This window comes from Meleagris gallopavo, chromosome 11 (genome assembly GCF_000146605.3).
Source record: "Meleagris gallopavo isolate NT-WF06-2002-E0010 breed Aviagen turkey brand Nicholas breeding stock chromosome 11, Turkey_5.1, whole genome shotgun sequence".
In the NCBI taxonomy this organism is placed as follows: domain Eukaryota; kingdom Metazoa; phylum Chordata; class Aves; order Galliformes; family Phasianidae; genus Meleagris; species Meleagris gallopavo.
The window spans coordinates 3349049-3374893 of NC_015021.2; the positions used below are offsets into that span (position 1 = coordinate 3349049).

The 25845-nt window shown below is 35.5% G+C and overlaps 1 protein-coding gene across 1 annotated transcript in view; it reads right to left on the reverse strand.

Moving 5' to 3' along the window:
• Positions 1-5491: 5491 nt before the first annotated feature.
• Positions 5492-25845, reverse strand: part of LOC100543417 (sodium/hydrogen exchanger 9) — a 40045-nt gene continuing 19691 nt past the window's right edge. The window contains exons 3-5 of the mRNA XM_031555096.1: positions 14629-14767; positions 13717-13822; positions 5492-5679 (exon numbers count right to left, since the gene is read on the reverse strand). Coding sequence (XP_031410956.1) covers positions 5507-5679; positions 13717-13822; positions 14629-14767 — 418 coding nt within the window. The 3' untranslated portion in view covers positions 5492-5506. The remainder of the gene's footprint in view (positions 5680-13716; positions 13823-14628; positions 14768-25845) is intronic.

A 25845-nucleotide genomic window follows, 5' to 3' on the forward strand; every position in this document is an offset into this window, starting at 1 on the left:
TACTATATTTCACTGGTACTATATACCTCAGAATTTAATGGAAAAATCATTCTAGTAAGAAATTTTCCCATAGGCGCTGTGATTATGGGATGCCTTTTAGTGCACAGCACTTATACAAAGAATGATTAGAATTTGATACTGGTGGTAGTGTTGTTTCAAAATAAATTTATTTCAGTCTCTGCCAATCATTTATGTGGACATGTCTGATCTCTTAGTAGTTAAAAGGTCATTTTTTCCTAAGTAATGTTCCTCAACAAATCACAACAACAGCTGCCAATTAGGCTGTTCACTTCAAAATGAGAATTATATGCTGTGGTGATTGCTGCTTTGCTAATTATCAAAGATATTTTGCTCTAAGTAGGGTTTTCCTCAGCCTGGAAATACTCCTGAATTTTTTAAAAATCAAGAGACTGAACTGTAAGAGCCATTGCATCCCAATATTTTTGTGGCCTTTTCTTCCTAGAAGATAACTAATTATCTATAAACAATCCAATATCTAATAACAGAAAATAGTATGCATTAACCAGAGATAAGTTAATATAGGCTGTACGCTTGAGAAATATTCATAGCTGTAAATGTTTTACTTCTTAAAGACTCATAGAAATAGCAGGTCCACGCAGGACATGTGTGTCCTACGTGACTGTGGAGGCTATAAGCTAAGGGGCACTGCATTATTGCTTCCTATGGTTTGAGAGGACTGCCTCTCCCTAACAAAGGTTAAGTGCGGGGTGTCCAGACTGGGAGCCCTGAGAACAGCACATTGGTGCACCTGTGGCAGTAGTAGGACAAGGCCATCTCCACTGCCACTGCCCTTCTCTAACAGGGAAGACAAACAGAAGCTGTACTCCTGGTGTGTGCTTCTAACAACAGTTACAAACTCAGGTGAAAGCATTCTGCTACTGGAGCAGAATTTGCAGTATGTTGTTTCTTCTCTTAGGAAAAGACAGCTGATAAGAATCTTGAAGAATAATCCCTACATTGTATATCCAGAGAGAGGAGATCTGTTGTTCAAATTGTCATTCTGCTTTTGTATAACTTGTTTACAGTGATAGTTAGGCCAGCAGAATTGCAGTAGAATGACTAGTTCCCAGTGATGGTGTTTCACCTGGACACAGTCAGCTAAAAGCTGACTCTAGCTACCTCCTTTCTTTTAGAATACTATTTTTTTATTAAGCAGTCTGCTATTCAGGAACCATTCCTTTAATTTAGAGATTTCCCCCCTCTTCTAGTAGATTTGGACTTATTCATTGTGATATTTGACTTTCTAAGTGACATTCTACTGTTCAGATTTGTTCAGATGCGTTCCAGTTTGCTTCAGTCTATAATTAAAAGTGGAACAGTGAACTCTAAACTCTGTATCAAGGCTGCTTAGTAGCAGATCAGGGTTGAGAGACTATACTGACTTGAATTTGTTTTTGATGAGTTAAAAAATAGATATTTTGCTACACCCAACTGCCTGCAATACAGCTCAATTTATGATGTAGAAAGTAGCTGATTAATTCCTAACTTGATGAAAAATGTATAGCTATGTCACAAATGAGCTTAACAAATTTTGAAAACTAAATGTATTTTCAAGAGATTTTCAGATGATATTAACTACTTCTCTACAAGGTGATGACTTTCCACAATCAGAGATAATCATGTCTGCATTATAGTGTGGAAATGAAAATTTGAATAAATCAGTACTATGTCCATCAGTGGGCAAAGAACTAAGATTGCAGTCTGGATTTTCAATCCTTCAGCATCAGTTAATTTGCTGAAGTAGTTCTACTAACATTAAGTGCTCCTTTAAAGTTTCTCAGAAGTTACGCAGTTCTCATTTTTACCTTTGCCCTATTCTCAAGCTTGTGTAAAGACTTTGAAGGTAAAGGGCCACTGAAATCTTAACACTACATCTTGTACACACTGCACTCCCAGAGCAGCTGAACAATCAGGCCAGAAGCTTTTCTCTGTAAGGGTAGGTGTTCCCCAAATGGTTTGCTATCAGGAACAGTAACTGTTTAACAAATAATGCAGTAAGAAAGGGTCTTGCACTTAATTTCAGAAAGCAGCTCTTATGAACTTGATAGACACGGGTGTTTCAGAGGTCACTACATAAACAAGGATTAGACTGGTGAAATAAATGGAGACAGGTAGGGTAGTATGCAACACAATCCCTTATTGGCTGAACATAACTTGCTGTACCTTCCACTGCTTCCATAGGAGATGAGTTTCTTAATTTCCTTTCCAGAATTTATAACTTTCTGGCACAGTATTTTGGCTGAAAGCAAAGACCCTTGCACATTTATCCAAAGAGAGGCATTGCTCTGTTCTTTGGTCTCTTCATTGTGTCTATGCCATGGAATTAAAGGGGGAAAAAAAAACAATTAGGAAATGAGCTAACTCATAAGTATGTTGGATATTTATAGCTGTAAGAAAAAGTTAAAAGCTTCTCTTAATACTTCATCATCAGGAAAATATCCTGATCTACTCCTGGCATTTGAGTGAAAATGCTGGAGTGTGGAGACAAAAAATAGTGAAGAATATCTTATCTTCCTGTGGAAGATACAGTATTGTCCATGAATCCTGTTCCAGGGCTGACCTGTAGATATTTATGGTCTGCCCAATTTCAGCAAACCAGTAATTCCTCTTTATCTAGTAACATCCTGTCTAGTCACCAATTTACTTGTACCTGAGCAAATCAGACCAGTACAACTGTACCTCTGAGGAATCCAATGTGAAATCTGGACTATAGTGTCCTAAGATTTAGAAGCAGATATTTGCCTGCGGCTTTTTGTGCGGCTGTAAATAATTCTAGCAAAAACTGCACAAAATCAAATAACTTTTGATAAAGTGCAAGCAGTTCCATTTTCTCCTTATCTGAAGATATACTGGACAAATTAAACTTTATATGTATTGAATTCAAGAACACTCTGCCCAAATCTTGTTGGCATGGAAGGGGTGTCAATTTTAATGCTACAGTCACTGACTTAAGTCATCATCATCGACCTGATTAAAATATTACCATTAAACATTATTCACGATAATAAATAGTAAGCAGGAATAAATAATAAGCAGTAAGAACACAGAATTTGAATAAATATTTAGTGACTTGGGATGTTTGGATTGAATGAAAACTCTCTAAAATCTGTGTTTTCACTAAATCTTTCATCTTATGGCAGTGTTAAAATAATCCATTGTCTGTGACAAGATCTACATTACCTTCTACTTTCAGCTTCTGTAAGTTTCAGATCCTTAGTATGTAATGTTTCTCTTTTATCAGATGTTAGATAGTGATTGACTGGATAACAAAAAATACATGAGGACTAATAATTATATGGCATCCTTTAACAGGCGTTCTTAATAAAGCTCTTGTTTAAGAACAAAAGGTAGGGTTTAATTTGATATTAGTATATGAAGAAAATCATACCTGTCTTTTCTCTCATGTGCTCTTTAGAGCAAATGATGAGGTATTATGAGAAATGCAGAACTCAGCAGCATGGCCTCAAATGCTGCCTGTCACTGTATACTGAATTTTATCATTGAGCTATGAAATTTAAACAGGCAGTAGATACTGTAAATAAAATTATGCAAGACAATAGGGAAGAAGCATTACTCTTTAGACAAATAACATAGCTTCAGTCTGATTTACAGTTTTATATCCCACTTCTGATTTTTTTTATTAGTTTAACTTCAGTCTCAACTCAGTCTTGTCAGTGTGCACTACAGCTCACCAGTTCATACTGAAGAACCTGTCATATTGTAAAAAATGATACAGAGTGCCCTGGAATTATTATATAAATGAACTAAAAAGTCATCTTTTTTTGGCCAGTAAATAGCAATAAAAATGATTTAATTTGAGAGCAAGGCCATCGGTCTTAGCAACGATATCCATTTATAATGCAATGAAGTCATACATAATTATGATGATAAAGTGTGTAGTTTAGTAAATTTTCTTCAACATAATATTTGGGGGAAGGAAAGAAAAGGGGAGTACAGTTCTCACTGAAACAGCTATGTGTGAAAGGGTAATCTATGGATTAGAAAACAAATTAAAAGAATTCAGAGGAGTTTTTGAACTATTCTCAGAGAGGCTGAGGATTTGGAGCTTATGCTGGAAGAAAAAAGCAGAATAGGAATGCATAAAACCTATAGCTCCACAGTGAAATATGGAGTTCTATTTCTGTGTGTTCAAGCATAGATTCAGCCTGTTTTCGCTATTCTGTTTGGAACTGCTGAATGACTGGAAATAAAAGCATGAAAACAAACAAAGCCAGTATGCATTTAAACTAAATGTTGGTTATTTCTGTAGTTGAAAAGATTTGTATGTAATTAAAATTTCAATGGCCAATCTCTCTCTGGCTATGGATCACTAAATCATGCAGATGAATTCCTGGAACAGCCTTGTATTCAAAGTTTAACAATTATATGCAAGACTAATAATACTATATGGAATTCATTATTACTGCAAAATAAAAGCAGTTCTATAGTAGATATAAATGCTATTCTTATAATACATTCACCAGAGAAAGGTCCCCTTCTCTGCTAGAATATTTTCTCAAAGCATCCACCTCTCAGCCTCCCCTGGTATGAAGAAATGCAATTGATAAGGCCTATCCTGTTCACTAGCTAACATTTCATTCTGGAAGTACTGACAACAAACTTTTTCTGATTTAAAATCTGTAACAGTCTGATAGTTGAAGTAATATTGTGGCCAGTATTTTTTTTCTATCAAACTGTTATTGATAGAAAATTGGATTTTTGATTAAATTGATTTTGAGATGTGCAAGAAGAGGTAAAAGTTTCTGTATTCTGTTTCTAATGCTTAAAACAGGAATTGCTGAAAAAGTTACTGGATTGCTTAATGGAAATTGTAGCATTGGACCATATATTTTCATTTTGTTCCAGGAGATGGATTTTCTATAGCCTGAGGTACTTGGGACATACAAATCAACATTGAAAGTGAAGCAAACAACATTCAAATGACTTGTCACAGGAACTAGGGAGCAACAATGTAGTCTGACATTAATCCTTCTGCTGGAGAGTATTTTCAACGTTGCAATGGTACTGAGAACAGCCCCATGCTTTTCAGCAATTGTGCTACTTGTTCAAACTAAAACAGGTCATGTAGGTTCTCATCTTTGAACTTGAAATAATAAAATGGAAATTATTTTTTCTATTTTCTAATTACAGCAGATTTTTAAAGTAGAAATTAAGTGATGTCGTCACTAAAGACAGTGGGCTGGATTGCGGTTTTTAGTCCTCTTACAAAAATCCACATGGACCTAACCTTCCAGAATGCTTTTCTTTTATTTAGTGGAGCTCTTGGATTTTCTTAACCTTGTGGCCTTTTTCTATGGAAATTGGTCTGAACTATTATCTCCCTACCCTTTATCTCCTTGAGTGACATTTCAGATATCTTGGGAAGAACAGATTATTACATTTTTGTCTGGCCAGAGAACTGCTACTTTTTCCCCCCAAAAATCTCATCTTTCCCCTATTGAAGAAATAGACCTTTTCAGTTGCACTAACAGAATTCCATCCAGCTATATTTCAGATTCTGTCTATTCCTTGTACATGTTGAAGACACAGTGTTATTTCCATATCCTACCTGTTTAGTTCTCATTTTGGAATCTGATGAGAGATTGTTGTAGGTATAATGGGCTTGGGTGACTCCACAGAAAAGAACTGCAACAATACCTGAAATGCAAAGAGAAGATGGTTAGCAGCTTCCATTTCCTTTCTAAGATTTTTCAAAAGGCTGCATAAAAGAGGTTACTAGATTGCTGAAAAGATTTTTGTAATTAAAAAAAAAAAGAACTATAAGATATGCTTTATAAAAGTATATTTCAAAGTAGATACTTTTTTTTTTTTTGCTAAAAATCATAGAGATCTTGAATCTTCAACACGGCTATCACACATTTGTACCATTGCTGCTGCTGTGAATTTGCCAGCAAACCTGATAACTTCCTTGGATGGTATCTAATCATAATCTCACCATTAGGTAAGATAAACATAATTACAATGGGAAGGACTTCAGACTAGATGAAAACTTTGGTAGCGAAGGAATTGATGGAGATTTTTGAATACTTTCTTCCCAGTGCTGAGCTTGCTCCTAACTCACTAGAACCATTGAGTTGCATCACTGTAATGCAGTATTTTAATTAGAGTAGCTGATAGGACTGTAACCTCAATTTTTTCCAGCTCTGGAAACAGAAAAAGCAGAAAGAACCCACACAGAAAATAGAAATTCAGAAATAAATGCCTACCAGTGACCATATGTAAATATCCACAGAAGAAAAAAAACTATATGTATCTTAAACCTGGGGCATGTCTACTTGGTAATTGCTTGCACCACAGCTCAGGGGATGGTTTGTGCTCATTCCAATCACCATGTCCATGAAAACCTCCACCCGCATTTCTTGAAGCACATAAAGCATGCAAGTTCTATGTGGTTTCTTGGCACACACCTTCACAACATCCACTGGTTCTGTACAGAGCTAGCTTGCAGGATGATCATAGCAGTCCTGTGATCTTCAGGACTCTGATACAGGCAGTTTTCTGCCATCCATTCTACAGTGTTTTAGATCTTTTGCTTTTCAGCTCTTCTACTTGTTGCCTCCCATCTAAGATCTACAGCTTGTCTGAATTGGCATTAAAATTCTTCCTTGTGGACCATTCTGTGAATTGTTAGGTAATTTTTAGCTCATAGATGCTGATGTACTGAAATGGCAGTGGTGAATTCTGGAAAACTCACTGAAGCAACAAAGGAAACAAAAGTATACCAGCCCAGGGTCGTACAACGTAACTACACAGTGACTTTCTAGAATTTCACAGTGTTAAATTAGCATGAAATGAATCATATTAACAAGTTCTACTGGAAACAAACAATATGAACTAAAATTGTGCCATCAATCTTGGTCTTGATCTGGACAAGACTTCCTTCATCTACTTCAGCATTGTGGCTCCTGAAATGACAAAGGCTGGCAAGAAGAGACTTAGAGGACAGAATCTACAGCGCTGTGGACTTTAGTACAGCAAAACAGATGTAAAACAATCTGTTATTTCAAAAGGATTAAAAGAAGTAGGCAAAGCTTAATGTAGTTACCCAATAGTTTCTTAAAGGGTTTATTCAAACCTTTAAGTTTGACCCTAGCCTTATAGATTTAGAGACTCTGTGGTAGGTGAAATATCCTCTTTCTCTAAATCAAGGTAGCGGTAAGAAAACAAGAAAAAGGATAATGCTGTCTATTTCACTTGAGGGAGTACACATGTGGGGTAAGAGCACATCAACACATACCAGTTAGTCATCATTATTTTATCATATTTTTCTCAAGTTCCTGACTCTTTGGATTGCTAACTGTGGAAGTGTTGTCCAACAAAACCCAACTGTGTTTTAGTTGCAAGCCTCTCTTCTTGCAGGTAAGAAGAGAGGCCAGACATTAAAATGCACTTGATGAAAGAAAAAGTATGGAGGAACAAAACTGTAACGTGTATTTAGCACCAGGGAAGAAAATGAGAAAGCAAATCTTTCTTCTTTCTTCCCCATGATGCAGCATGAACGTTTTCTTTGCATCTGGGTTTTCTTTGTATCATAAACTTGCCTGTATTTTTTCTACATTACACAGTCTCTGTAGCTAAGAGAAATTATACTGAGCTTTAGCTGCTCTTTGCTCAAGTTCTTTGTTCTTACTGAGGTATAATTGATCGCTTAATTAAGACTAATTTTTTTTTTTTCTACTAAGTGCACTATTGTGCAGATGTAATCTGGGAAGTTTGTAAGTTCTCAAGGTGCTCTCATATGCAATAGATACTCAAACAATGAAGATTCACTTAAAAAATCATACCTAGTCAGTAATGTTCCTAAGTACTGCTAGCTTGGGGCTCGGTAACCGGAAAAGAGATACAAGTTTGTGGTTCACTTTCTTCTATTCAAATCATCATTCTGCCAAGTCTAGCATTTTAAAAGTTCACTATTAAATTCAGTGATGATTGTACAGTGTTTTTTGACTGCTAAGAAACTGTTAATTATTGGCAGCAAGAGAACTAAGAGAGTGACCTAAAGAACAAAATGCCCTAAATCTGATTTTACAATAGTCATAAATTATCCAAACCGTGTAATTATGCAAGCATAGAAACCAGAAAACCAGGAACGCAGTGGAATATTTCAGTTGCTACAGTTGGAAATAAGTATTAGCCTGCCATGCCATTCACAATGAATGCTTCATTAAAAAGCTTGTAAAAAATTCCATTTTCTTAAAAATGATAACTTAAGGGTAATGATCAATTACATGCTAGCATAACTATAAAGAATAAAGGAGCACAGTACCTCAAGAGGTGAACAGGGGTCTTATTAGATGGAATAAAATAAATGAAATTTGGATTTCTTTGTAAGACTATAGAAGCTGATTTCTGAAGTTAGTTGGATTTCAAAATAGAATATGGAACATAAATTGATTTGTCAAATTTTTTGCAGGCTTTTTTTTTTTCAGAGAAATAGAGGAGAACAAATGTGATAATGCTGAAATTGTAAACAGGAAGAATTTATTGGATGTAACGAGGCAGATAAAGTGAGGTGGTCCCCTCTACCAGCCAGTGCTGTAATTTCAGGGGTTTGGAGTCTGGCTCAATTTCAGTGTTGTTACAGTACATCATTTGTTAAGTGGTAGAGTCAGTGATTACAGACAATTTTAGTACTACGCTTGCAGTGCAGGTTAACCTGAGCAGAAGTTTAGAGATGAAATGGGAAATGAGCTGTTGAGTGTATTACGGCTTCTTGTCTCTCTATAGATAAAGTTACTGACAATTTTCACTTGATATAAAAAACGAGAAACCTCACAGTACAGTTGATAGACACCAGTCAAATTTCAACTGCAGCTTAAACTCTTTGAAGAAGCTTGATTAAGCATAAAAACATACCATTGTGCTTGATTTTTTGCTCCTTATCTAACAGAGAAACTGCTTATTAGCGGTTAATGTAATTTGAGATCTTATGTTAGTTTTGCTGAATACTTGTAGTAAAATTCCTGTTAAGACAAAAGCTGGTAATATTCAGAGATAATATAGGAAGGCCAAATGTTAATGTGTGTAAAAATAAATGCTAATCTTAAAATAATTTCTGTTGTGAGCAAAAGAGAATAAATGTCCATTATGTAATATTTTACAAGTAGACAAAGGAAATATACCCTCATTTTTTGACAATTGGTGCTATAATGGAGAATAAAATCCCATATTTTGTCAGAGAGGTGCTGCATGTCTGGAGTGTTTTTAATGCAAGTCCAGAAGTGACTGGACAAAACTTAAACATTATTCACTAACTTTAGAGAAAAAAACACCTGCCATTGTGTCTGTAGCTGTCAGGTCCTTTAATGGTAGAAGTAAGGATTTAGAAAACAAACAAATAAAACCCAATACCCTACCTTCTGGGGAAACAAAGGAGGGAATGACTAGATAAAATGTAGGATTTTTGGAAAGATCTGCAGGTAAATTGACAGGTTTTCATCACAACTTTGAAGCATTCCAGTGCTTCAGGGTTGCCTCTATAATGATTCCCAACATGCACATACCAAAGTACAAGTTAGAGGAACCAATCCTGCATCAAAGGCAGAGAAATGTCGGAAAAGACAATAGTGAGAACCGGATATTGGGGAACTTATGTAAATCAAACGATGTGGAGTTATATTTATGTCAGAAAATCTCCACGCAGCCCAGAGGGCATATTCCAGTGCAGTCTGAGTCTGTGAGTGACAGGAAATGAGCTTAAGAAAGATGAAGTCTCTTTCCTTTTCACCTAGAAGCCACGCTACTCCTTCTCCCTGGTTACTAGGAGAGTCTATCTACTTACCTGTGTGACACGACATATTATTTATGAATGAATAATAATATGAATAGTAAGGAAAGAAAACCCCAAATCTGAAAATTTAAAGCCCCAAATAACCTGCTTTTTTGGAATAATGTCTAAAGATGTCTAACTGAAGACAATTAGGTACTGAACTGCACTGTGTTCATACTACTCAGAATTGCAGAGGGAAGGATATATGATGATCTCTTCTGACAAGGATGAAAGGTGAAGAACTGGTCCCAACAGTTCAATAAAGCAACGAAGTAAAGGATGGATCTAAGGCAAATTACAGCAAACAGATGGGAGCAGTGAACAGCCAAAGGGATTAATGCACTTAATCAGCATTAATAAAGGAACTGGGAATTGGTGCATTTGTTCTTGCTATACCCTAAATACAAAGGTAGCCCAAAACCGCCCAGTGGACCAACTCATTTGGGGTCTCTTTTTGGACTAGATACATCTGTCATAAATAAACTGCTTACTTATTTTTGGAGGAAAACTTTTCTCACTAGGTAGACTATATTCCCGTGTTAGCCCTTGAATTAGAAGGTAGGTGTCAGATATGTCACTGAACACTCAGACAAGAATTGCAGGGGGTGAGGGAGCAGCAATAATTTATTAATTATTTATTAGTAATTTATTATACAAACTACTTCCTTTATAAAAATCAGAAAACATTTTGGGCTGGGCTAGATGATCTCCAAAATTTTTTCCTTTGAGACCTATGGTCTGAGATTCATAGCATAGGTCTTTGTTTGGCATGTAAAATAAAAAGCAGAAAAGGTTTTAAGAAATCCTTCTTTCTTTACCTACACGACTCATTCGGTATCTCTCACACATGTTCAGGAGACACTAGGAAAGTAGAGCAATTGATTCTGATGCTTTTACACTGCTAAATTCTATGTGACTTTGAAGTATGCGTTAAATGAATACATACATAAATTTGAACGCATTTCTGAAGATATATATCTCAGTTTATTTGAGTATCTACTTAGTTAAAACTGCTGTAGATGCAGAGGGCCTAACTGAGGTGGACATTATATACCCACATGTATCATGGAATCTTTCATAGACTATTGAATTCTTGATCAGTTAAAAATTTTGTTAATGAGATGGAGAATAAGCAATTAATCACAGAATCATGCAGAATCACAGAATGGCCTGGGTTGAAAAGGACTACAATGATCATCTAGTTTCAACTCCCCTATGTGCAGGGTTGCCAGCCTCTAGACCAGGTTGCCCAGAGCCACATCCAGCCTTGCATTTAATGCCTCCAGGGATGGGACATAATAAAAGCTAGATGTGTTTTCTTCATTTATTTTGACAAGTATTTAGTTTGAATTATTTATGCTTACTTTTTTGTAGCCTACATGTAATTGCTCTCTAATGGAGGTTAGAAAGCAGATATATTAACACTGTTCTTGCTGTAGTATTCCCCTATTATGACTTAGCAGTCATGAGTGATACACTTCAGGGCAAATCAGAAAATGCGTAAATTGCTGCGATTCTACTGCTTAAGAATCAATTTACCATACAAATTAGCTATAAGATTAATTGACAACATAGCTATAAGATTAATAACCATTCCATTAATTTATAGTTTGTAGTTATCTGTACAATAGTAATTGTGTAGCCATTTGAGATTCACATTTTGTTTTGCTAATTTGATTGCATCAAAAAGTAGGACCAGAGTCATATATTGTTTGTTATACATCATGGGATATTTTGAGGTATAGGGTAATTTTTTAATAATGTTAACCTATACTACTATTCATTCTCATTTAATTAAAAAAAACAAAAATAATCCACAAGCTTAATGCTCTGCTTTACCTACCCTACACCTACACAAAACACAGCATAGCCTTTTACTTATAAGTTATGACATACCTCAGTATTAGACTTCAAAAGACGCTTGGTGATTGAAGAGATGGTGTGGAAAGCATTATAAGAATAAAATTATTTTTAGATTACATTACTTAATAGCTACAGGGAAATACTGATGTCTAGTGGAAATCCTTTGAAGTTCATTCAGAAAAAAACTGAGTAGAAGAAACAGTATCCAGGGAAAATGAAGAATATAGGTGCAAGTGATGTACAATGGATTAAGTTAATATTTGAATCAAGTTTGTTGAACTCAAAGACTTCTACCTTAACAGAGTCTGATAACAGCCTTTCACAGAAACTGAGACAAAACCTGACTGATAGACCTTTGCCTTCTCAAAACAGTGTTGTAATATATGTATGTTTAAAATTCCTTGCCAAGGCTAGTGTAAGAATTTCCTATTCAGTAATTAAGCTTTTTGTTTTAAGTATTTTATATATTGTAAAGTAAAAGAGAAATAAAACACTCTTCACATTGACTACTAGGAGAGTCTTCACTCTCATCACGCTTGCAACATGCAAAAGACAAATGACAATTTTTTTCTTTTTTCTGGAGGTGCAGTTGTGCATAGGAACAACAAATGTAACCTTTGATGGAGCACCTAAGGCTATAAAAAGTAAAACTATTTTCCTTACAAATCCACTTTTTGGATTTAATGTATAACTTAGTATGCATTTTCTCCTTGATGAAACACAGCATACTTCTCTGCTAGGGCTGTATTTTAAAGTGTCTTTCCTTGTAAGTCAGTGGTTTAGGAAATCATTATCTCCGGTTGAAGGCAAGTGATTATTGTCCTTCTCTGGCAATTTTTTAGTGATCATATCACATTTTAAAGAGTCATTAAGCATGAAGAAACAAAATGGGCTTTTAATCTAGGTGATATCTGATTTTTCCCATAGGATAGAATATACTATTTTCATTCAGTTCTTGCGCCCTTCACTGTATCCATTGGCCTGAATATTTTGGCAGGAATTAGGGCACGGGATTTTATATTTAATAAGATAAAGATATCGGCAGATACAGGTGTAATACTAATTTGAAAGTAATTTGTGTGGCTAAGATTTAAGAGGTAGCATGCTGGTTCCACAGAACTCAATGAAAATATAACTCTTAACTTCAGAAAGACTTTGAACAGTTTTGCAAACAAAACAGCATGGGCTGCATTAACACTTCATTAAGAAGTTTTCTTCCCCTGGCTTTCTATGACATTAATTAGAGCATTTGATTTTAAAGGTGACAGCATCAGGGCGGTTAAAATGATCAAGCTATTATGAAGTTTGTTCTTTCAAATCATACTGTACAATAGTTTGTTATCTAGATAAACTATGTGCATTTAGAACTTTTGCCTTAATTTGTGTGGACTCTTTATGTTGCTAAAAGCAGTCCCTGGGTACGTCCTTGACTATGATTGCAGTATTAGAAAAAAAAGCAATCAGGTCTGTCTTTTCACCTTTCACTGGGATGCAACAGTAACTTACTCCTTTTGTAAAAGGCATTTACATAGGCACACCAAACAATATGAATTATTTTTTAGAAAAATCCAGAAGTGGCTGCACCCCACTGGCAATGTTGAGGGTAGCCCTGTCTACCACTTGGTCATTGATAGTGGGGAAACCAGGAGCAGGTACAGGACATCCACTGCATGAAGAGGAGCACATCACCCCCTAAGGGTGTATGTCACACAGCACTGTATATTTTGTTCCTCATGTTTACTGTTGTCTTTGGCCCTATAGCGAGTGGTAAATAGTGGGTTAATAATGGGACTAATAGAATGATGGGAAATTGTAGATAGACAGGAAAGAAGACTGAGGACTTCAGCCTGATTTAGTAAGTCTTGTGGAACTGTTCAGTGTCCATACAGATTTCTTCTTGGGGATGAAACAACCTCTAGTACAGCAACTGGCTTTTGGAAGCTTTGTATAAGATGATGTCATGCCCAAAATAAACATGCCATTTTCCCATGTTAGGAGGTATACTGTGAAACTGCTTTTATTCGATAAAATGCAACACTTACCTGTGAGACCAGCAGCTTCTGCTGATAAGAAGGCACTCCAAGATAGGAGGAAAAACAGACCTGTCTCCAACATGGGGAACTCACACAGCTTTGTAAATTTTGTCAAGTGCTGAAACACTTACTAAGGAAAAGTAAAAAGCAACTATTTTTTAAGCTAAAATTGTCCCCATGTGGGGAGTGGGGTGGGAAGATGAAAGAAGAAAACTCACTATACTCATCTATACAAAGTGAATTCAGGAAAAACTACAGTGCTTCTAAATTACTTAATTCAACAAGTCTTCTGTTTGAAGTATTTCTGTAGTTTTTGAACTAGTGCCTAATTGGTTGCATTTTGCTTTATTTTCCTAGAAATAGGGGAAATAAACTAATTTTGTCCAGTTCTGCATTGACTGGCATTTGTTTAACATTTATATTGAGGCAAGAAAGATGAAAGCAGGTGTTATTCCTACTTTATAGTGTTTTACATGAATAATTGTAAAATAAAACAAAAAGTGCTGGGCAATATATGTGCCTTTTATTTCTTTTTTAGGTAGACTTAATTTGTCTTGTTTTGTAGTTGGGAGTTTGCCTTACATTTTTCTATGATTGCTCCTAGTGTGTAATTTGTAAATAAATCAATGTAGTTATAAATTCATAATTTAATCTCCGAATACTTCAAAACCTCAGCATCTCATTATTTACAAACAATAAAGACCACGGTCATGCCTAATGTTAAAGAGATTTGCATAACATTTGGAGATTGACTTAAGTTCTTTGTGGATTCTGACAAATTAAGTGACTTGTCAATTTATAATTTGACTGTTTATGAAGTCTTGAGTCAACAGTGGAAAGGTTCAATCTGAAAGTAAAGACAGTCAGTCTTAGATATCACACATACGGGTTTTCTCTCTGAAAATGAACCATAAAGGATATTAAAGCTGTGACAACTGCATAAGAGGATCCCATAGCAAACGATCCAGCAAAGATCCCCAGAAAATTTCCCACTGACTGAAAGAAAGCAGCAGCATCAAATGCATTAGGATTCTCCTTGGGACTGTAAATGGATATAGAGCTGAAAAGAGAACAAAGGGATTGGGGAGAGGGAGAGAAAATACAATCATGAATATAATCACACTCGTGTGATACTGGAATTGATAACTGGAAATGGATGTTTTTAGGGACACAAAATACAAAACTAGGCTTCTCTGGACTGACAGCAGATGGGAAAGCATAGTAGATAGAGACTGGGGTGGGAAACAGTTTATTTTCAAGATATCGCAATGAAAATCAACAGTCTGCTGCCAGTCAGTACATTTTTATACCAGTAGTGCCATAAAGAATATTGTTTCCAGACCAACTAAGCATTAATAGGTGGTAGGTGTATGAGAAATCTGCAGGGAAGATAGATAACTGAATTATTTATTGACCATATGTCTTCAGAGCAGTTATATATTCACAGATATTCCCGATAAAAACTGCAGCTTTATGGCTGAGGCTCAAATGGGTGATACAAATCACAGTAGGTACCAAATATCTGCAGCAGTGATCTTGTCATAAACTACCTAGTAGTTCCCTTCTTGGTGTAATCCTTCATAAATAGAACTGAAAGGATAGCAGGAGCTAAACAACAGGAAACCTTGTGGACAGGATGAACGTTGTCCCACAGAAAGAAATTAGTGAAGTTGTTAAAGGTCATCTCCCATATCCTGCTTTTGAGTGCATCTCCCAAGAGTATATCTGAATGTGAGATGCTGTTACCAGAGGGGAGACTTAAACATTTTTAAGAGTTTCAAGTTTAGTATTTGTCACTAGTCAGTCGCTGCCCATAACATTAAGAATACGAAGTTCACATGCCTTTTTTTGCTTCTGAAAACATTGAATTTAACAGATTCACTAAGACCCCCAAACACTAATTAAGCTATGTTTCAGATCTTTCTGGTTCATTGTTTTCAGTGCAGTAGGTCTTTCATATATACTGTCAAAGAAATTCTGGCACTGGATTCCAGAAAGTAGCCTGGGTTGCTGGAAAATGACTGGTATTTTAAGCATTAAAAAATTAGAATTCTTAAAATACGTTGAATATTTTAAGCTCTTGCATATTAAGTATCTGATCCCATCAGTGTGATATTTTCCATCTGGAAACAAGGTTTAGAAATGCAAATCTGTATGGAGGATTTTCTAAGCAGTTACAATAATTTAGGAATTTCCATGCAATATGAAGGCATGTGAAAATGGATCTCACATTTTCAGTGTGTAAAAAAGGCTTCTAGGTTTCTAAAAGCACATGATGGGGCACTACAAAATATGAGTGATGAATACAGATCCCCTGAAACAGAAATAACTGATCACCAAAATCTGATATGTCTAGTTATGCTGATGCACTCTACAAAACTAATGAAATGATTTGTAATGGAAAGTCCCATTAATATAACTGCACAAATACTGTTCCCAGAGGAAATGCTAATTGACAGTCCTTTTTCAACTGTGAATATCTTAGACCAAGGATCAGTTATAATTTCTTGCTCTCAAATAACTTCTGAAATGTTTGTCACTTCTGGCCTACTGAATATTTGTTGTTTTAAACCCCAGGGAAATAAAGTACTGTCTTTAGCCATAAATATATTTGCAAAATGGATGAGACAGAATTTCCTTTCATAGACATAGCTATTGGCTGTGATGCTGCATGTGTTTAGCCTAGAGAAGTGAAGGCTCTAGGCATTATTCTATAATTCTGTTACATATTATGTTAAAGTGGCCTTCCAGTATTTATAGGAGGCCTCCAAGAAAGATAGAGGCATGGTGAGGCACTGGAATGAGTTGTCCAAAGAAATTGTGGATGGCCTGGAAGTATTCAAAGTCAGGTTGGATGGGGCTTTAGGCATCCTGATGTGGAGGAATACATCTGTGCATATGGCAAGGGAATTGGAATGACATGGTCTTTACGGTCCCTTCCAACTTGTTTCTATGATTCTGTGATTCTATAATGTAATTTACTAAGTGCATTTTGTATACTTAATAAGGGCTTGACTTTAGTTAGTCATGTAGAGTTGAAAGTATTTGGTAATGTGACCTGAAATGCTACAACTAAAACTTAGACATGACTTGATAGTAAAGCAGCCACTTGATTCTCTCTTATTTAACTCTAATAAATGTACAGAGACTGTAGGTGCTAATATATATTGATTAATGAAGTGTAAAATAAGTTTTGACTTTCTATGTCACAAATACTACCACCACCGAGTGGCGAATTCAGTGAGGTGAACCTGACCATGTTCTAAAATCAAGCAAAAACTCCTCTATTAAATTTATGGGCTCTGCTCACAAAAATAATTATCAATAATAAAAAGTGAAATGAAAGACGTATTGACAGAGTGAAAGTTTACTAGTCAAGTTTCAGCTATAGCCATTAACTGACTTTTTTTTATTAAGTATGCTTCTTAAGACAAGAAATGTTGACTTTGTTAAGACCATTAGGGTTCGAGGTCACCCTCCAAAAGGGCTTTCAGGTATAGAAAAAAACATCCTATACTTGGTGTAGTTATTTCAATAACAAATACAGAGTGACTCATTCTCACTGGGAAATTTTTCTACTTAATATGCCCCCCAGAAATGTGATAATTTTAACCACCATAACACAACATATGCTCATTATGGAAGCTATAGTTTCTGCTCTAAATCTTTCCAGAGCTCAGGTTTTCCATGTGTATCTTTTTTCCTACAATTTTAAAAGTATTTAGTTCTATTTTTGATTTTACATTACCCTGTACTAACTTTATTATTGATTCTTCTGAATTTTTTTCTTCTCTAACACTGTCTTTTAACCTCCCAGGCATCTAAAATACATGCTAATTTACCTGATAGTTTTTCTACATAAGCTATACTTAAATAGAACAGGATTTATTATCATTTATTTCATTGCTTCCTACCGAGTCAATCATTTTACCTAAAAGTAAAATTTCAAAGTTTAACCCTGGAGAAAACCATAATTAAACTTACAGTACCTCACCTCTGTGGTGTGCTACATAATACTAGGCAGAAGAGAATCAGAGGCAATATACATTAAAAACCATATCTGAAAATATACAAATCTCAGATATTACTTAAAATGCCTTTGCTGAATGAGTGATATCTTCTGTGAGTAATTAATTATTCAACTATATAGTGATTTCATGAGCTACTAATTAAGAAAATCAAAATAGGTCATTTTATTCCAGAGTTCAAGTTGTTTTTAAGAAGGAAAAAATTTTTTCTTTTTTTTCCTTTTTTAAAATCTGTACAGATAAAGGTAGGTCACTATATTATGTTAGAGTTTTCAGAAAAGTGGATTGAACTTAACAGTTCCTGTTCCCTCTAAACTTTCTAAGTCTACAGTTTTCCTAAAAGTCTTGGAAGAAAGCCCAAAAGACAGAACTATCATTTTCCTGTAAGAGTTTGAACCAGAAGCTTGATATAAAATTGTACGCATAGCACCAGACACATACACCTTCTCTTGGCAACTTTTAGGTTGGTCTTCCAGGCTGCCTCATGAACTAGCTCCTCACCAAGTAATAGCAGATGAACAATAAAAATGTAAAAAAGTGAGATAAAGTAGGGATGTGAGTATGCTAAGCCAGCCAATAAAAGCATATGTGAAGTAGAGACAAGCTCTGCAGATGATTAAGGGAAAGAAGAGGCAAACCATTTCAGGAAGTAGTTTTGAGGCAAATATGTGGAGATGTAGGTGAGAAGGTGTGTAGGTGAGAATTTCCATAGCCAACTTGATGCAATTTTCAGACATGCATAGAATGGTTTCCAGTAAGCAAAGTAAATGCACAGAATGTGCACTAAAAGAACGTAGATGAGTCTACTGAACATCCTTATGCATAAAGAAATCTGCCTCCCTGGAATTTATTCCTGACAGTATTTGTGAATATTTAGAAAAATAGGGCTCCAGAATCAAAGATTTCATAGAAATAAACAAATCAATCATTCTATTATTATGTGTATAAGAACTGCAGAAAAAGTTACTAGCAGATGGATGCTCAAGTGGTCAGTGTTTGAAACCTTCAATTTTCTGGATGTCCAAAGCATTATTCTTTGCAATTCATCACATTGTGGTTTCATTCCATTCACAGCATGGTTTCCACATGCTGTTAGCAGTTCTACTGGTTTTAATTCTAGAAAAAGGTCTAGCAGCTATTTTAGAAATTGTCTTACAGCAGGAATTACACTCTATTCAGTTTTCTCTGTGTAATGGCATATTTGGTTCTTCTTTTTTCTGTCTGTGCGTTTGTTCCTTTCTGGGCTTTTCCAGACTTTATGAGCTGTTAAAGGACTTTTTATTTTTGATTACTTCAAACCAAACTAATACTTACTGTTGTAGTACCTAGGACATTTACTGTTTATGGAAACCTTTCTCAAAATGGATTTGTTATCAGTTCCAAAGTGGATAGCAGATGGCAGATGTCAAAGCACAGGCATGCTAGAAAGGTAAGGTTGTTGCAGAGTTCATGTAAAACAGATGTTTTCCCATTTATGAGGAAAACCAACATCTGCATGAAAATAAGAAAGGAATTCAGACTTTCTGCTAGATTTTCACTTAACATAAAATATCATAAAGAAGATTTACTGATAGATTCAAGCTCCTTTTTAAGTGACAGGAAGTCTGAATTTAACTCAGTAAATTCACCTGTGGAATTAAAAAGCAGCTGCAAAATTCAAATGACTCCATCCCTTAACTTGGGCAATTAGAGATCAGTTTAACTCATCAGGAATCATTTTTGGCAGCTATTGATAATTTCTACACTGATAAGTATTTCAGTTTTCTTCAGTGTTCAGACCCAGTAAAACAGACAGCAGCAGCTTGCAGTACAGTCAGAGCAAATAACAAGTAAGTTGTCTTACTCCAGGTTGACATAGTAATGGCCTACTGGACAAAAATACTGAATAATTTCAAAACCAAAGCCATATCTGGTCTGGTCTGGGGGCTCCCTACCTGTGTACATCTCAGAAACATGAGGTGCTGTTTATGAAACTTGAAATTTGTATTCATTATGACAAGGTGCAGCAGAAAAATTAAAGCAGGGAATAAGGTTCTAATTAGTACAGGAGCACAAGTTATGTTCCTTATACAAAAATTCATACCTTTGAACATGTGGCATAGTATTCTTTTCTTGCAGTATTCCAGACCAAATTCCAAGTAAATGAAATTTTTGCTTTTCATAGGCACTGGATAGAAACAATTCGTTTTTATAACTGAATTTTATGTACACATGCAGTGAGAAGCCTGCAAAAGAGTTAGTGTGCCTGGAAGAGACGATGAAGGTGAGAAGCCAGGCACACATCCATGCATTCAGAACAATACCGATTGATTCAGGAAAGGTGTTAGTGTCCTGATCTAATTACCTAAAATTTACCTTTTTGGGGGGAGTAACTTTTCCTCTCAGATCAAACACAAGAGGTCCCTAGCATATGCTGATCCCCTAGCTCAGCTGTATTTTAAATCTTCCTTAGCCCATTTTCACTTCTCTTTTCTAGGAACTGTATGTTCTATAATATTTACATTATAATACATTATATTATATGTGTATAATATTATTATATATAAAAATACATAATATATATATTACAATAAGGTAGCATTTGCTTTGGATGAGGTAATGGAAATTTTAAGACTATTGTGTGTATATATATATATACACACATATACAATGTATATACAATATACATGTATATACATATATACATATATATATATGTATATATTCAAGTGTCTTAAAATTTCCATTCCTTGTAAAATAAACTAAGGCTTCATATCTTAGCATTTATTCAAGGCTTGGGACAGGAATGTTCTGTTCTTATATGATTGTTATTGCTTCTAAATGTCTAATTTTTGTACATGTATTTGAAAATATATTTTCCAGTGACAGCTCTGTTCCAGAAAATCTGTCCCATATCTTTTAGAGGAATGAAGCACATCAGCATAGAACAGATGGCGGATAGTGGTTCATCTATGATGGGATGTGCTGCATAGTGTGTTATACTATTACCACTGTATGACTATCTTTACTTTGAGCAGATGATATCAAAAGGCACATAATTTAGAGACTTTTGTGCCTGAAAATGTGATCCTTTCTCATTTGGATGCCATAACGATAATCCACCCCAGAGCTAAACTTCCTTTCTTTTAAAATATTACATAAAGTGAAATGGCCTGTATATTTAAAGAGGCTTGAAATGTGTCCTCCCATTTATGGAGCCTTGAGTGGCTACTGCAAAGATGCATGTAGTGGGAAGAAAGTAGAAACAAACAATCAGCCACCAAGAAACACATATAAGTAAATTAATATGTTCATTTGAAGAGCTGGGATTTTTTTACCCCTTGAATCACTTACACCTAAGCAAAACAGAATTGGCAAATTAGAAGAGCAGTACTGTAAAAATAATGCAGTATTTCTGTGTAGAAAAGATGACTGTAGAAGTTACCAGTAATGTATCAAACCAACAATCCTCTGATTTAACAAGAAAGGAAAAAGGAAAGTATCTTCCAAATGGTTTCTAGAGGAGCAACAAAAATAAAGTCAGTCCCATATGGTATTTGAAACAATTCTTCTGCACCATGCTGCCTGAGCAGCCACACATGACCGATAAAGAATATCTAGCAAATATAACACTTCATACTTGTAAAAGCAACTTCAGGCATCCGGGAAGTGAAATAATCCCCAAGAGATGTTTCAAAATGGTATAAACTGAAAAGAAGAACCTAAAATTTGAAGGGATATATTATGCCATTGAGGGAAATAGATATGCTCTGAGTTCACTTTCACTATTATTTGTCCATGACTTCAAATTATTTTTTGACTCTCTACTCCTGATCTCTGACTTAGAATAGTTATTGTCCACTCACAGATTTCATGTTTAAATGATCGAATGGTTTGTATTTCTCAAATAATATGGTAATGCAGAGCACTTGCTTTCTTTGTGTGTGGCTAGACCTTTACTTTTGTAATATTCTTTATTATATCATTCTTCATCTTTGTATTGTCCTTCAATGTCTTGCCTGTGAACCACTAGCAAAGTTACTTAGAGTGAAGTTGATAAATATTTATCAAACATTTACACAACTTTTCATTTATGTGGTGGCTCCTATATTAGTCCAGGGTGATCTGTTCATGAAATAAGGATATTCAGTGAAATAGTGGATATGTTTCTTATGAAAGACAAAAATTGAAGTCAAGTGTAATTGCAAATGTTCTATGAGTGTATGGCAAAGAGTTCATTGTGCTCTTGGAGGCTTAATTCTATCCACAGACCTTGCAAAAGGGGACACTATTGTACTTAATTTAATCTGTACACCTGGAGTGCAAATAATAAAACAATCAGAGCTAGCAAGATGCTGTCCAATGTGTCCATAAGAAGCAAGAGAAGTGACTGACTGCTGGATGGATGGTTTTAATTAACCTTCCATTTTGTACTAAAATTATTGGGATAACTCCAGGGTGAGACAAGGAAGACACTTAACTATCCTTGTCTTTTACAGTGATTGCACTCTTACAAATAAATATGATATTCATCTGTGCCAGTTAAATTCTACCTTCCAGTTGGTAAAATGATACAGTCTGATGGTTGCCTGTATGAAGTGATACATTAGAATGCTACAGCACATTATCATTAAATGACTAAAATTTACTGTCATTCTGCTTGAACATTCTAGACAAGAAACTGCCTCAAACTGCTATTAAACTGATGAGCATCTGAAGTAACTCCACTGATTCAATGCAATTGTTCCAGGTTTGCACTGGTGTCATAAAAAAGTAGAATATGACCCCAGCACTTTCTGAAACTTTTCAAAGAGGCTGGCTAGCTATGATAAATCCTCTGCCCTTATGGGCTACAAGTAGAGATTAAGGGGAAGCAGTTTGCACTAAAGTCTTACTGAGAATTACTGAATTGTAATTTTCTTTCTTAGAATCACACAGCCCACAGTTTTGCTCAAGAGATGCTTAAAGCTGAAATAACAGAAAATGATGTTTATTTTATGCAGACAATGTTAGCTTCATTTAGGATTTGACTCATTGTCATAATATTGTTGCAGAACTCACTACATCCGTCTGCAATGTAAAGTACTGAGGGATGTATAGCAGCCTTCCATTTGTAGTAATAGCAAGTCTTTATCCGCACATTATAATGTTGTAGCAGCTTGGAAATCCTCTTGCATGAATGTGAATGAAGGATCGAGGGGCACTTTCATACTGCTAGCTGATGAAAGAACATACGCAGTATGTTCATATTCACTATTCAGAGTTTTTCTCTTCTTTGGCTTCTGCTTATGGAGATCCTGATATTGGTGTGTTCTGGGGTGATGAGTCCAACTTTTCCTCCCAGACAGCACTCCAAGTTCACAGGAGATGTGCAGCTCAGTGAACACAAAGAAAGCACGAGGTTCTAAGTGCTCAGTGCTTCTCAGCTTGGGAAAAACAAATAGCCTGCTCTTTCACTGCTTCTCTCCTCTGTATGCATAAAACAAGAAAGAAATCCTTTCTTTAGAGGTAGATTTTCTTTGGTAAACTTATCTCAATAACAGTAGAAGTAATTTTGTTTCCTCCATTTTTCCATTATGTTATCTCCCTGAAATAAACTGTCTTTGACACAGAAGTACTTGAATTAATCTAGATTAAGTGATTGTCTTTGTTCAAAGAAAATCTAGATTTTTTTAAAATTAAGCAGTGAAGGGTATTTCTTGTCTGTTAAGAGGTCTGTAAGCTACAGTTCTTGATGAAAACGCTATCCTAGAGAGAGCTAAGTCAGCTGTTTGAGAATGCATATAGCTGCTGGACTGTCTAGATAGTCTGTTGCTTGTAGCAGTAGAATCACAAAATGGTTTGAGTTGGAAGGGACCTTTAAAGGCCATCTAGTCCAACTCCTCTGCAAAGAACAGGGGCACCAACTCAATTACATTGCTCAGAACCTGGTGCAGCCTGACCTTGAATGTCTCCAGGGATGGGGATTCCACCTCCTCTCTGGGCAACTCGTGCCAGTACCTCCCTAACTTTATTGTAAAAACAAAAAACAAAAAACCTTTTTCCTTCTTTTGGAAGCATGCAAAGAAAATGGGTTTTGTGATTCCTAAGGCACCTGGACCACACACTGGGTTACCATACCTCAATCCTGACTTGGCACAACATGTAGCTTGAGATTTGGAGCAATACTTTTCAGCCGTTTTTCAGTAGGGGAGCTTGTAGTCCATTAACAGCAGTTGCAACTAATATGAATGAAAGTCTTGAAGCATAGCTCATTTTGAACTATTTTGTGTTAGTATTTCAAACTACCTGAAATATTCCTTTACATTAGATATTAGTGTGTTTCAAGGATGGATAAAATCCTTTTTCTCTCAGTGAATACATACCCTTCATATGTACTGTTTGCAGTCTCTATGCTGCAGCTGAGATCATAGCTGTTATGGGAATGAGATATTCAAACCTTGGTACCCTATCCATTTTTTTCAAGGCCTCACCAAACAGATGATAATTTTGGGCTCTTGCTAATCTGGATTTGAGATGAGCCAGTAATCTAAAGAAGAAAATCTTTATAATCGCCTGAGCTGTTCAATCCCACGTACATTTCATTATTGAAAATATTTTCTATATTTTCTTTAAAAAAAACTGTAAGACTAGGGAAAAAATGACTCTGGTGATATCTGAATGAAATTCTATCTTGATAACAGAGCTTTTCTCACAGATATTAGTTCCACTTCTTTTGCTTTATAATAAATGGTTGCAGTTGTTGCCATGGCAATTTTCATTTAAAAAAATGTGTCCAAGTGAAGACAAGGACTGCAGCTGTTATGAGAAAGTCTAAAATAAATCCAGATGTGAACTGCATGCTTTGATGTTGGCAGTAATAATGTCAGAAACAAAACGTGTTACATGTTTTGTCGTCTTGATATATGACAACAGGGATTTAGGGATATTTTGCATTGTAGGGCTCTGCTTGTGAACCAAATATAGCAAATGAACAGAATGAAACAGAGGGAAATGCACTTCACTTGCTACAGTAGCTGGTAAGCCTTGAACAGAGAATGATGGTAGTATTTCTGTAGGAGCAAGGTAGACCTGAAACTCTCCTCGCTTACCTTTCTGAAAATACACTAAGCTTTTTGGTATTTGCAACTTAAAAAAAGAAAAAATCCAAGCCATGGTAGAAATTTTTTAATTACAATCTTACATATTTATTGTCTTACTACTTTGTATCCTGAAGTTTTTTAAAATCACATTTAATGTTGGACACAGTACATTAACTCAAAATCATGAGACAAGGAAGGTCTAATCCAGCCAATTCCAACACAAGTAATGATAGATTTGGGAAAACTGCTCAGTATTGGTTAGGTATAGTCCATTCAAATCACTCTGGAGAAAAAAAAGTGAGAGAAGTTCTGAGGATGTGATAGAGGAATAATTGAACTTATTCAAAATAGGAAAAAAAAAAAAGAGTATGGACTTCTATTTCTAGCACATGCTGGCTGAAAATCCCGTAGTAGGAATTAGTTACTCAAAACATAGGCAAGAGTTTAGAGACAAACTGTATAGTCTGACAGAGTATAGGAGTTGGGCTGGATGAAGTACAGTTGAACAGTGGCATTGAATCATTTTTTTTTTTCTTTCTCCTTGCCTGGAGTTGAAAAGACCACTTTGGCTGAACCCACTCTGAATTGTAGCTGGCTCTTCACAACCATGCAATATGCATAAGTGCTTATGCTAAAATTTTTGGACACATGTGTGAACTATTCCTTAACCACAAGATTTGGAGAGTTAAGGAAGATCTCCCTTAGTTTAAAATTAAGATCCCTGCTTATTATCTGTGGCTTTGACCCAGTGTGGATAAATCTCACAGAAATGATACACAACCAAACAATTCTTGCTTCTTGACTTGTAAAGATTCCATGGATTTACAGCTAAATATTTATTACAACACACTATTTGCCACCATTTTTTTCCCCAGACTGGCAGTTCTGTGAGACTTAAATATAGCTATTAATTAAAATGAAAATAATTTCACTAGCTTCATCGCCCTCAAAATTACTACAATAAGGGAGTCTTTCCTCACAAACCTACGCGTTCACCTCACTGTAAAAATACACAATGGAAACATTCTTCTAACAATGGGCTCAGTCAT